The sequence below is a fragment of the Aptenodytes forsteri genome, unplaced genomic scaffold (genome assembly GCF_000699145.1).
Source record: "Aptenodytes forsteri isolate BGI_AS27 unplaced genomic scaffold, ASM69914v1 Scaffold270, whole genome shotgun sequence".
NCBI lineage: Eukaryota > Metazoa > Chordata > Aves > Sphenisciformes > Spheniscidae > Aptenodytes > Aptenodytes forsteri.
The window spans coordinates 3,147,448-3,161,523 of NW_008794631.1; the positions used below are offsets into that span (position 1 = coordinate 3,147,448).

General features: G+C 37.4%; 1 protein-coding gene across 1 annotated transcript in view; it reads right to left on the reverse strand.

Annotated features, from left to right (window-relative positions):
- Nucleotides 1-2,162: 2,162 nt before the first annotated feature.
- The window catches only part of LOC103894155 (golgin subfamily A member 4), a 64,124-nt gene continuing 52,210 nt past the window's right edge, over nt 2,163-14,076 (reverse strand). Inside the window, 3 exon segments of the mRNA XM_009273486.2 lie at nt 2,163-2,745; nt 8,481-8,567; nt 13,727-13,830. Coding sequence (XP_009271761.1) covers nt 2,725-2,745; nt 8,481-8,567; nt 13,727-13,830 — 212 coding nt within the window. The 3' untranslated portion in view covers nt 2,163-2,724.

The following is a 14,076-nucleotide window of genomic DNA, read 5'->3' on the forward strand; positions in this document are numbered from 1 at the left end:
GTCTGCAAACTTACTGAGGGTGCACTCAATCCCCTCATCCAGATCATCGATAAAGATATTAAACAAGACCAGCCCCAGTACTGAGCCCTGGGGAACACCGCTCGTGACCAGCCGCCAACTGGATGTAACTCCATTCACCACAACTCTCTGGGCAAGCTTAAGACAATATATATCTTACATGAAAACCTGAAACTCAAATCTACGTTTTGGATCGCTGTAATGATAGCAATAGCAAAATCCTACAAATCCTCAGCCAGCTACGAGAGGAACACGCATTTTTCACAGCCAAATGTATCCATGTCAAGTCTGGTGCAGCTGCGGCTGTGGCAGGCAACGTGCTGGAGGATGCCGTTCTGCTACACAACAGAAGCAAAGAGAAGATCTTATAACTGAAACCATTACAAAGAAAAAAAATTTTAAACCAAATTTGATACATTTGATAAAAGGAAAAAGCTAAATAAAAAGAAGCTATAAATAATAAAGCAGTGTGAAAATGAAGGGATTTTGCCAGAGACAAGGCATAGGAAATAGAAGATGGAACTCCGGGTCCTTAACTATGAAAGGCAAGCCATGTCCCTTTAGACTGTAAATAATAATTTAAAACCAGATGTATTCTTTGGACAGGTGGTGGCCACAATAGACTTTGGAGCACTCAAATTGTTGCACCTCTCCCAGTTTCATCAGGATACAAAACTTTGCAAATAAATTCAGCTTCATCATTTCCTCTCCTGCAGATGACAAAAAAGGTGAATCCCGGTGCATTTGCAAAAAAACCCCCAAACAAAACCAAAGCAAACCCCAACTGTACCAAACATCCTACATGTCATTAGCCTGTACTTATTTTTTGGAGCCACACACAAATATTAGGCCGCTACCTGTGCCCTGGCCTGAGGGTAAGCTAATTGAACAAGACATGGAAAACCACTGGGCATGACAAGAGAAATGGCTGAACTTGACAGGTAACAGTATGAGAAGCTGACAAAAGGGACAGTGTTGTGAGGAATGGCTGGATCTCACAGGTGGTTATGGTGGAGTTGGGCGAGAAGAGGCTGAACGTCATAGATAATCAGAGGCGAACACTGGGGATGCAGTCTTGAAATGCCAACAATGCCGAGGTAATTGCAACTCTAATACCATATGAAGCTGAGATTACCTAGCTAACAGTATGAGAAATACAAAATTTGGGTACACAGAAATACAAAATTTTGGGTAGTGCCCCTTGGGCACGACAGCTGGGGCAGGACAACAAATCAAATCTGTCAGTTTGGACCACACCACACTAGCCAAACCTGTTTCTGCAGTCAGGAGGACCCGCCGTTTTCCTTGGCTAACGGGAGAGCACCCAGAGGAACAGACTGAGCGTCCCCACAGCAGGATGCATGTTCCAGGCCTGACAGCATCAGCAACTAACCATCGCTTCCTAACAGTATTCAGAAGTATCCTTCAGGCAGGCAGTATACTTAGAAGGCCTGCTTATGTTCAGAGATGAGCTATTTAGAGGACTGCTGCTCCTATAAACGCTTGTTAAAAATTATATTCGTGGAGGACTAGTCACCTTAACCATCTTGGCAAACTAACGTACACAGTACAGATGACGGTTATTGATATTGTAAGTATCAAAGTAGCTGGAGAGCACGTTAAATTTAGCCATACTTGCGTATCACTTCAGAGGATCACAACCTACATGCCAAAATAACCAGACAGGCATTATTTAAAAGAACAAAAATACATATTTTAAAAAACTTTTACAAAGCAAACTTCCCAACTTGCTATATTCTCACGCCAGCTTTTCAGCTCACCATCTGTCTGTTCCACAGGTTGTGATCCCTTGAAAATCTGAAGGTCTCCACTGACTTCTTACAGTTCAATATACTTGAATAGCTCTTCTTATGAGAGGGATTTCAGCCTGGAAATGTCTCAGCTAAGCACGTCTCGAACAGGAATAAGAACAAAACTGGTGGATCCTTTCAAAAGAAAAATCATACCAAAGAAATTCCAAAATTATACAGTAAATAAACTTTATTTCATCTCAGCTCTTGTCAGATTAGTGCTGTCAACAGTCACAGATCAGCATATGATACAGTTATGTATTAACTATTTACAATTTACAGTAACGTACTTTTTCTCCAGAAAATATAAGTACAAAAGCTAGGATTAAACAAATGAGGTACTGCAATTTGGATTTATTGTAGGCAAAAGCATACAGAAGTGACCTTTAGCAAACAATCGTAAGATCAAATCGGGAGAGAGTAGTCACCAAGAGTGCCTAGTTCATCAGGAAAATCACCTCAACCGCTACCCATCCAAAAATGTATTGCACAATTCATTCAAAAATAAAAAAATAAATAGAAGAAACAAACCATTTATTTCAACTCTTAAAAAACACCCAGTAAAGCCTGTATAGAGATACAGTAGTGGGCAATTCCTTCCTAGGATAAAGTCTTTTCTCTCCTTTAAAAAAATAACCTTTAACACAAAATAGAAGATAGTGTTCAATAGAAGAGAAAAAAGACTCATCACCAGATAACCCCTGATTAGCATTTCTTGTCAAGGCAGTTTTAACTATATTCATGGTCCAAAGGTGGTGCTGAGTGTTGGTTCTCGCGGTTCCATTTGTGACCTTGAATAACAGCTTTTCTTCGTGTCCCTTCTCAAGGGACAACAACAGAGATATAAACATATTTCTAAGCAGCAGTGTCATGAGACATTCTGATCGCAACATCTTCAAGATGGTCGTAGCCATGACTAGAAGAATGAAAAGTTAGAACAAATGTTACATTATTGAGAGCAACTTAGAAGCATTTAATATTAAAATAATAATGACGTTGTTTATTGATAGGAATAGGAGATGGAAGAATTTCAGATAAGTCAAATTATTAACTGATTTTAAGCAAGTAATTCCATTCCAGTATCTGCAAAACAGTTGAGGAACTGTGATGAAAACAAAATAACCTGTAGCAAAACAGTCAGGAGTCTCAGGGGAAACAGACAGTCTGCCACATCGCTGCATCTTAATCCAATGAAAACCAAAGTTGTCCTCTCTGCATAAGGCCTATCATCAAAATTGAAATTATGAAGTAAAATTTTGGGGCTAGCAAAAAGCCTCCTCTACCAGGAAAACATTTATTGCTTTCACAGTGAAGTCAGCATCATCTTAATTTCCAAGTTTTATACATGCAAGAATATTACCCCGTTTGCCGGCTATCTAGTGACATAAGTCACAAAAATACTTGAGATAAAGTAAGGAACTACAACCCAATAACGAGGTCTGAACGGTTTCCATACTTATTAGCTTAAGTTATGAAAGTGTAACAGGTAATTGCTGACATTAAGGTCAAAATCAAGCCCTTCTGTGGTACGCTTCAAATGCGGCTGAGAACACCTGAACTTTTTACCACCAGCATTACAGACAGCATGACGAGAACTTAAGTTTCAAACATGCTTTCTGCAAGAGTGTTGTAAATAGCTTTGTCCTATCGTTACCAACAATTCAATTATTTTCAGCAGAGGGCTAGAAAAAACAGTTGCTGATTTTGTCAAGAAGTGATCAAGGCTAGGAGGCAAACAGTCCAAACTCTATTGCGTTTTAAGTGCAATAAAGTGCATCCACTATTGTATTCAGAGGTTTAAAAGAACACAAAAGAAAGTAGAAACCATGACTGTTTGCTAAGATGAACAGATTTTTTTCCTTTGAAACAGATATTATTTTGTACTGAAGGCTATATTTGCATGACTGCAAGAGAGGAAGATAGCCTGCCAACTGCATTGTGATAACTGGCAATGGAAACAGCCTAAGTTAATCCATTTTGCTACGGCGGCGGCGAAGGCCAACCACTGCATTTCAGCCCACTGATAGCGATTGCTTCACATGCACTGAATCAATTCCTGGCAACTGTGCAAAGGTTTTCAGTTGCAAAGGAGGAAAAGGAAAGTTGGGCTGACCGTATCCTATAGAATTCATCTGAAGAGTTTATTAAATATCATACACCGCTAATGACTCAGACTAATCTTATCAGCGGTGCAGGAAGTTTTACCCGTGTACTTCCATATCCTACTCCTCTCTCAACCGCTACTGCTTGTGTGTTGCTTGTTTAGCTTGGCTAGTCGGATGCAACCTGCATCTTTAGGCCAAAATCAGCTGTTACTGTTCTGTAACACTACAATTAGTGTTGCAGACTCATAACAAAAGTAGCTGAATAAAACCTGAAAACAATAAACTGAGAGCATAAAGCTCCCCAAATTGTTCTCCCTACTCTCTGCTCTAGCTTCTCTTGATACCAAGCCAAAGCTGATTCAGAAAGGTGCTGATGTTTAAATGCAATCATATCCTAATGCCTCTACAGAGAATATTTCATCAATCTTTAAAATAATCCATTCTCATATTTATAAGATGTAATAATTCATTTCAAGCAGTACAGTGTATGTCTCCCACAAATCTGACTTATTTGCCTGTTCAGGAAAAGCTCAGAAAGTACATAAAGACAAAACAAAGCCAAGTGCAATAAAATTTAATAGTACTTATTAATTGATTTAAAATCCAATTTGGTTTTTTTGTGCAACTCAGATTTCCATAGCTCAATCAACATTTCAAGTTATGCTTATAGCTCAAAACGATTGGTTTTGAATCAATATTTACCATTTTCAAACTCAACTTTGTAAAGCAAAACATGATTAAGAGTAGAACAAAGTTTATCATACACATATAGAACAAAAATTTTGATTTTTTTTTTTTCCTAGCAAACAAAAGCAGGCAGGAAACAAAAGCAGAAAAGTGATTAATCTCATACTACAGGTTTCATCTTTAAATAAAACAAGAATGTATTAGGCTTCACTCACCCACATGCTAACTAAGCACAGACTGATGCGATACTCAGAAGATACCACTGCGAGGTGAGGCAAACTACAAAGCCAGGAAGAAAACCAGCTTATTGACTTCTTTGTTAATAGTGTAGGTAAGAACTTTGTGGACATCTGCTTACGGGTGAGATTGCTGCAGTTAATAACTATGTAGTAAAAACTAGATTAGTGATTAGTGAACATTAATCTAGCATATGTTTATTGACCTAGGAATTTGTTAAAAGTCTTCAGAAACATGTTAAATATATGCCCACTAAGAGGGTAAATAGTTACTCACAGATACTTAGTACTACTCACACGGCAGGAAACAAAAGCAGAAAAGTGATTAATCTCATACTACAGGTTTCATCTTTAAATAAAACAAGAATGTATTAGGCTTCACTCACCCACATGCTAACTAAGCACAGACTGATGCGATACTCAGAAGATACCACTGCGAGGTGAGGCAAACTACAAAGCCAGGAAGAAAACAGCTTATTGGACTACTTTGTTAATAGTGTAGGTAAGAACTTTGTGGACATCTGCTTACGGATGAGATTGCTGCAGTTAGATCACAATAACTATGTAGTAAAAACTAGATTAGTGAAGGAGATACATTAATCTAGCATATGTTTATTGACCTAGGAATTTGTTAAAAGTCTTCAGAAACATGTTAAATATATGCCCACTAAGAGGGTAAATAGTTACTCACAGATACTTAGTACTACTCACACTTAATTCTTTTCCAGTAGCACAGTTAATTAACAATTTACACATTAAAATTAGTTATAGATGTTTTGGCCATAAACTAACATACAGAAACAACCAAGCTTTATGTCAAAAATGCACATTTATATTGTAGTTCAGAACTTTATTGCCCATGAAATCTAAATACTGGACATTTTCAAATACCAGCATCACTCCAACATTAAGTGTGGAGGAACACTACTGCCATGTTAGTAAATGTCAATAAATAAAATACAAAAAACCAAGCATATTTCTTGACAGAATAATTTATGAAGACCCCTCCAACACTTTAGTCCTGAACAGAATTACAAAAGACTTGCCCCAAAAAATCATTTGTGCTTCAGTAAACAAACTTAGTAACTTTGAAAGTGAAGAAAAAAATTACTACATCCTCCATAATATGCCCTAATATTTGAGTTTCCATTAGATGTCTAATTTAATCTCTGTGGATTTGGAAAGGATAAAATTCATAGGCTAGATCTGAGCCAAGAATCATAGAATCATAGAATCATTGAGGTTGGAAAAGACCTCTAAGATCATCGAGTCCAACCATCGACCCAACACCACCATGTCCACTAAACCATGTCCCTAAGTACCTCATCTACTCGTCTTTTAAATACCTCCAGGGATGGGGACTCCACCACTTCCCTGGGCAGTCTCTTCCAATGTTTCACCACTCTTTCAGTAAAGAAATTTTTCCTTACATCCAATCTAAACCTCCCCTGGCACAACTTGAGGCCGTTTCCTCTTGTCCAATTGCTTGTTACTTGGGAGAAGAGACCGACACCCACCTCGCTACAACCTCCTTTCAGGTAGTTGTAGAGAGCGATGAGGTCTCCCCTCAGCCTCCTTTTCTCCAGGCTAAACAGTCCCAGTTCCCTCAGCCGCTCCTCATAAGACTTGTTCTCCAGACCCCTCACCAGCCTCGTTGCCCTTCTCTGGACACGCTCCAGCACCTCAACGTCCTTCTTGTAGTGAGGGGCCCAAAACTGAACACAGTATTCGAGGTGCGGCCTCACCAGTGCCGAGTACAGGGGCACAATCACTTCCCTACTCCTGCTGGCCCCACTATTTCTGATACAGGCCAGGATGCCATTGGCCTTCTTGGCCGCCTGGGCACACTGCCGGGTCATGTTCAGCCGGCTGTCGACCATAAGAAAGGACTGCTACGTGAAACCCAAGAATTTTTTGATCAGGACATGAAGCTCTTCGAATGATGATATCCTTAACAAAACACTTGCAGCCTGCAAAAAATTTCACTGTATGTTCTAGCCAAAATTTAATACCAAGGACCTTTTAATACCAAGGACCGAAACTTGTTGGATGAATTCAAGTTAAAGTTTTATTTAGTATCAGAAGTTGTGAATATCTGTTTTAGGAAGACCAGGTTTCAAGTATCAAAAAGCTGAAGGGACTGCAAAATAAGGCCCATCTCCCTAACCTCTCTTTTGGCCAACAGAAAACTCAAAATGTTTCCTAAATATTACTCTAGCTTGCCAAAACACAAAACAAAGCGCCAGCTTTCTATGTGAAGGTCAGAGAAAGAGACCATTAAGAGAAAATTATGTTTGGGATGCATGATACTTATTGGAGCTGCAGTATTATCAACATTTATATCATTCTAAAAGTATTTTAAATACTTCAGATTGCAAGACACTCTCAAACCTACTAAGTGCACATGAAAATGTTAAAGTATTTAACACTTTCCTTAGATTTGATACTTCAAGCAGATGAAATGGTAGAATATTTTTTTAAATTTGTTTCGAAACAGGAGTTTAATGTAACTACTTCAACTGAAATGTAAAAATGTTCAAATTTTTATGTTATTCTGTTTCTGCAAGTGCTAAATAAATACATATGTAAGGCCAGTGAGAGAAGCAGAATGCAAGTCTTCCTCTCACTTTAATTCCTAAATATTTTACTAAACTGGCCCACAAAGAGAGGGATCACAGTGTTGACTCCAGATACAATGTAGAGAAAACTATTACTGCAGTTTTTATCTTAATAAAAAATAGCTCCAATACATAAAATAGTAACAGTAATACCAAAGAAATGTTTATGCTTATATATTATTCTTCTTTTTTGGGTCTGCTTCTCAAACCCAAATTCACCTTTCTGGTAAACAGATTAGCTGGTAAATACCAAGCAACTGTCACATAATAAGAAGTGTATTGAAACTGGGAAAAAAACAAGCAAACAGAACCAAAAGCATTTAAGACTCTTATTTTTGACCTGTCCTGATCCAGAGCGAACCTGACATATTTCAATGAGTTTTCAGTACAAAAATAAAGCAGACTCTTAAAAAAAACAAAACAAAAAACAAACCACCAAAACAAACAAAAACCCAATCTTGTTAGGATATTCACTTAAGATAAAAATGTACACATCCCACTTCAAACACACGTATCCCAGATGATTGAGTTCATCGGTTTTCTATTACAAAAGCCATTTAGCTTGTAGTTTTGCCAGAAAATTTATCCCAGGGCTGAAAAAACTCTTGACATATTTTTCATGAAAACTGGTATGACTCCACAGAAACTTCTGAATTTAAGAAACATGAATTTTCTGTCAGATAACTTTTTTGATTAGAAAATTCATCTGCAGAACAGTAGTGATGACTGAACTTCCCTTGTTCTGTTGTACCCATACCTATCAGAAATACGGCTTAACCGATGATGAGAAATACTAGTTAAGAAAATATGCTTGCTTTTTTCCCCCTCACTTTTGCGATAAACTGAAACCTACAGCTGGAATTTGACATTCCACTGAAGAAGAGGGAGAAAAGGAGTTTTCTTGAATGCGGACACATGGAAAAAGGAGACTTAAAAGAAAGTTTCCAATTCCTTATTCTCTCAACCTAATCTCCTGCATAAACTTGGTTTACTTATATAACTTACCAATGGTCGAGCATCTTCTCGTTCTAGTATCTTCTGAGTCTGATCTGCTGGGAACTTCAGCACTGTTGTTATAACCTTGGCCATTGTCTAAAAAGAAGTAGGTCAGCTATAAGTAATTTCATATGAACTAAAATGCTTTGGAATTTATTAAAATGCATCTCATTTAAGAATACTGGATGCTATTTTTAGTAATATCAATGGAAAACATAGTGAGATAAGTAAGATATAACTACCTGTTTCACATCATACATGCATGACATGTTATGTGAATTACATGAAAATCATGAAGAATCTTCATTTCACATTGTCACAAACTGCAGCTACCGTAATACAATGTAAGCTCTATGGTATCTATGCTCACATACTTGAAGTCCATTACTAAGACAGCATATTGTTACAAATACTGCTCCTACCACATTTGATCTTAACGCGGCCTTTCTGAAAAGCACATTTCAGGCACATGGCACCTGAAAGAGTCCTTATGGATTCAACTGTATTCACATCACCCAAATATTTTGTAAAGAAATGAAACATTGAGAAAGCAGATCCAAATGTCAGATGTGGAACTCCAGTTGTGTAAATATTTTTAGTGGGTATACAGTAACCCCATATTTAAATAGCAAATCATTTAGACATCCTCAGACAGAAGATGTAAGAATATCAAAGCTTTGTGCAAAATAGGCAATGACTGTTTCCATTTTATAAACAGATGAGTGGGAAGAAAAAAAAACTCCAAAAGGCACAAAACAAAGTTCAGGTGACTTTTACAAGAAAGGTCAAAGTAAGAGCTGCAGCGCAGCTCAAACAGAAGGTGATTGCTACAAAAGCAGTAACTACTGCTCTTAAAGAATGTGGATGAGATAAGATTGCTGCTCTGAATGTCTACTGTTTATTACCAGTCTCACGTGTGGAATGAAGAGGGAGGCTGTAGCAACAAAGCAGTTGCAGGACAAAAATCACTGCAGCTAAAAGTGAGAGGTAAAGCCCTAATTTGCAACAATTGTTTTGGTATGTAACTTAACTGGGGATAAAAATGAAAACAAAGCAAAACAAACCAAGCCCTGTTGAATCCTTTCAGCTCAAAAAGTTTAATTTCGTCATATTAATAGTTCCCATAATTAAGAAGTAAGTGCCTCTACTGCAGTTCCCAGATACACAAAGGAATGTACTAAGTGCCACAAACTAACATAACACTTTTCTAATTTCTTTTGCCAAAATCCTCATCACAACTGTTTAAGGACTAAAAGATTAGAAAGCATTGAGCTTACAATCTGTTCAAACTCTTTGTAACAGAGCTATCAAGAAAGCCCTCTCCTAACAATTTTCTACAGGACTCAATGGCATGTAAATATTAAAGAAAAATCTACAAACACTGCAAATACTCCATGAAAGCATAGATACTTATGTGCCAACTTAAATAGGGGCTATCTAAAACCTGCTTTCCTGAAAACATCCATTTTATAATTTATCACTAGTAATGACCTGAAATCATCTCCAAGTTTTTGAGGCCACTAGGGAGATTTTGAAGCAGAATTATTCAACGCTATTCACAGTTGCATAGTTATGAAACAAAGTTACAAGATTGCAGAACTTAGGATAGTATTTTTAATATAGGCTTACGTTATTCCTCTAACAGTCCATTCTACTATAAAAAACCCCTAGTAACTCTTGAAGTGTGTGAGTACACACACATGTTCCTGTGTATGCATCTCTGTATCTACCTATAGAAAGGCCCTGAGCTTTCCCAAACATAATAGCTAGTTCTGCTATAAGCGAGCACAGTTTGCACTTCCATTTAAGCGATGATAGTTTGCATTCCCATTTCTTTCTATGAGGCTGACATATTCAGATATGTCATTTCTGAAAAGAATACTTTTACAATGATACCTATCAGTGCCCTCTGTAATTCAAGAGCTGCTGGTCAAAGGCAGAACCTTCAAAATCAAAGTTTTACAGAAATACCCCTTGTTTTTCTGCAATGCACAAGAGCATGTTGAGGTGCTAGAAAAATATCTGCATAAATTTACTATCTCCAGCACATATGTATTCCATTACATTCTTCCATGTACCTAGTCGATATCAAAACAAACATTTATTACAGACATACAACCCTTGTACTGATTTTCTGATCTCAGAACAGACTCCAAGCAGCATAATAAAGTTACAAGTAGAGCATCTAAGATTTCTACGAGACTTAAGATTTAGTGTGCAGTACAGCCGGACAGTGCAACTGTTCACATGTCTGTAGAAAAATATTATTTTATCTGACCTAGTGGTTTATGCCATGTATTTCCAGGTTCAGATATTCTGAACAAGGTGCATGCTTAGAAAAAGCTAGCAATCTCATTTCATATACCCTGCCGAGGACGAAGCAAAAAATAAGACTGGACTGGAGGGCAAGACAGTAAAATCCCTCAGCGAAGACGTGTGCAGTTTACAAAGAATGTGACAGGTTACACGTTATGACCATAATTCCTGACTCTTAGAAACTGAGCCACTATCAACCCTCAACATGTCTCTTATGTCTCCAGCACTATAACACAACTGAGGCATTCATTAATGTCTCTACTTAATATGATTCCAGGATCATTTACCAGGCTGCATAAATGGCAATCCATCCTAGATGGTTTGCACAGATTCTCTTGAACTCCTTTCAATAAAGAGGAAATAATGTCTACAGAAATCACCAATTCCACTGCTGAACGACCTTTGGGACATGGCATACATATTTGCACTATAAAAGGAGACCCTGCACAGAGAAAGGCCACCAGTATGATCTTACAAGAGAAAATCAGAAAAAACTGCCTCATCTGGTCCAGGAAAACAAAAGCTGAGAGAAAGGTATGTCTGTACCAAGGAGGTAAATCTCAATACAGATCTTTTAACTCAAGGACTGTGTTGGGGGAAAAAAGGCACATTAATACTTTACTAACACACTTAGACTGTGTATTAAAAGATTTTATCAATCACATTGTCATTGCTTATGGTTTTCCGGTCAGTGTAGCAGGATGAAACCAGTTTTCAAGACACAGTTCAGTAAATTTAAGATTATACGATACAATCCCTGTGACCAGCAGACACTAAGCTCAGTGTCTTCCAGCAACACATCTAATGGTTGAAAGAATATCAGCAGATGAAATCAGCTTGAAAGTACTTTTTGAAGCAAAAGTGAAGACACCAAAGTATCTTCATATTTAAATTAGTAAAAATGCTAGCCTTCATTCCATTTTAATTTTCCATTAGTAAATGCCAGTACAGCTACTGCCTTGATCAGCTAATAGAGGACTAGACAATACCAGAAATTCTTCCCTTCTTGCAATACATCAGAACATTTACCCTCAATTAAAAATTGCTAAGAGGTAATCAAATTATCATGAACACACAATAGAGGAACACAATCACATTCAATTTTAAGAACTCTATGATTCTCCCATACCTATCTACATTAAACTTCCCAAAGCTAAAAATTGTAGTGCTTTGAAAGTTATTTCTGCTGGTTGTTTGTTTAAACACACTTCCCCTTTCAACCATATCAACTTTCAAACAATGCCTTCTCAAGTTATTGTAGGAACCAGATGTCTATCTTTTCTGATGTATTTTTTTCTCCTCCCAATATTCATCTTTTCTTTAGGAGCCAGTGTGCAGGCAATGTTGTAATGGCATCTTCAGGTTAAATACAATGTAATCTCCAGGGCAAATAAATACAGGTATATGTCTACAAATGCATACATACATAAGTTTATGGTATATTTATTCATATAGCTTTTAATCAAAGCAATTGAAAGACAGAAGAGAGACCTAAAGTCAATTTACTTTAGCACTGATCGTTGTTTGTTGCTGTTATTGAAGAAATCAACTGCAAATTTTAGTACATCACTGTTAAAAAGGAAAAAAACCCTCACAACTTCAAAATCCAAAGTTTTGAGGCATATATAGTAATGTTTTGAAGATCAGTAAGAAATAGCCTTAATGAGTGAAAAAGAGGTTTCGAATTAGGTTTTCTTGAATGCAAATTTGCTACGTGCATCAGCTATCTGCAATAGTCATGCGCAACTGTCCCAAGTCTTGTTTGAAGCCGAAACATTGCTGACGTGTTTTTTAGCGTTTTCGCTTGTCTAAGTCCCTCACAATTCAAAAGCATAAAATCCAGTAATGTATGTATTTTTCTTTAATGATTTCAGTTGTTTGTTATTAAAGTAGGAGAGCCGTCCAATGAGCCACAGGCTTGTGAACAGAAGGTAACTAGTGATTCTGGGTTTTTTGGATCAGGGATTTGTATTTTTAATAAAAAAGGAATTAATATCAAAGTGAAAAATGGGATAAAAAGAGAGAGAAAGAGGAATCCCATAAGGACAAGATGTCCTGCACAGACCAAGTTTTATTTTGTACAGAGCACAATGAGAACAAAGCTAATTAACATAAAAAGCTACATAAAACCTCTTTCCTTAATAGTAGTCCAAGTTGAAAGCAGGGCAACAAAGAATGGAAGAACTCCAGGGAGGACAAAAAAACAAATAGAAAAAAAAATTCATCCACATAGCATTTATCATCCAAGAAAAATGTTTGTGTTATGACATACCTCTTTTGAACCTGGTCAATCTCTAAGCATCCATATTGCTACAAGCTAGTAAAATTCCAATTTAGGAATGATTTCACAAGCTTGCAGCATACAACAAGCAGCTTACTTGTGCTGCTTACAGTGCAATTTTTCACTACTTTTAAGAGTAAATTAATACTGTCTAGAGAAGGTATACAGATTTGGGAGCCCTATAAAACATCTTTAAGCAACAATTAAAGAGATATTTCACCATCTTCAGAGGTACTAACAATCTATTACTTAATCCATCTGTTACTTATCACATTTGTGTCAAGATGACATCAAAAGAGCACTTTTGCTAATATTGTGCATACCAGCTTTCACAGTACATTAAGCTTGATTGACAACAGGACTTTTGCTAGTAAAACCATACCTACCTATAAAGGTAAAGGTTTTTGTCTTCATAGGTACATGGGTGAGAGATGTGACAACCCCCCTTCCCCCACCAGTCATCTTGGCATGCTAACAAAGTTTTTAAGGTATGGATCATGCCTCATTGGAAAAAAAACGTGAAAGTCTCTCGAATCCTGTGTCAGTAATAAACAGCATGTAACGAATCACAAACACATGGTACTTCAAATCTATACAGCAAGGATGTTAAACTGTATTCTAACCTGAATCACATGTCACCAAGTACAACTTTCCATACCTTTGTCTCACGACCCATCATATATTCAAAGAGCACTTTCCTCAAGTATTCAAACTCAGTAGGCTCCCCAAAGAGGGAAACGTCAGTATGGTGAAGGTTTCCATCTGTGTAAACAAAAATAAGAGAATATTTATACTGAGCATCAGTCATGTGAATCTAAATTTCACCAATAACATGAAATTGAACAAGAACAAATGCTGGATTCTGCACCTAGGACAGAGTAACAGCAGACACAGAAAGGGGTCTGGGGTTGCTGGTTGACAGGAGGCTCAACAGGAGTCAGCAGGGTGCCCTGGCAGCCAAGAGGGCAAACCGCATCCTGGGGTGCATCAAACACAGCATAACCAGCC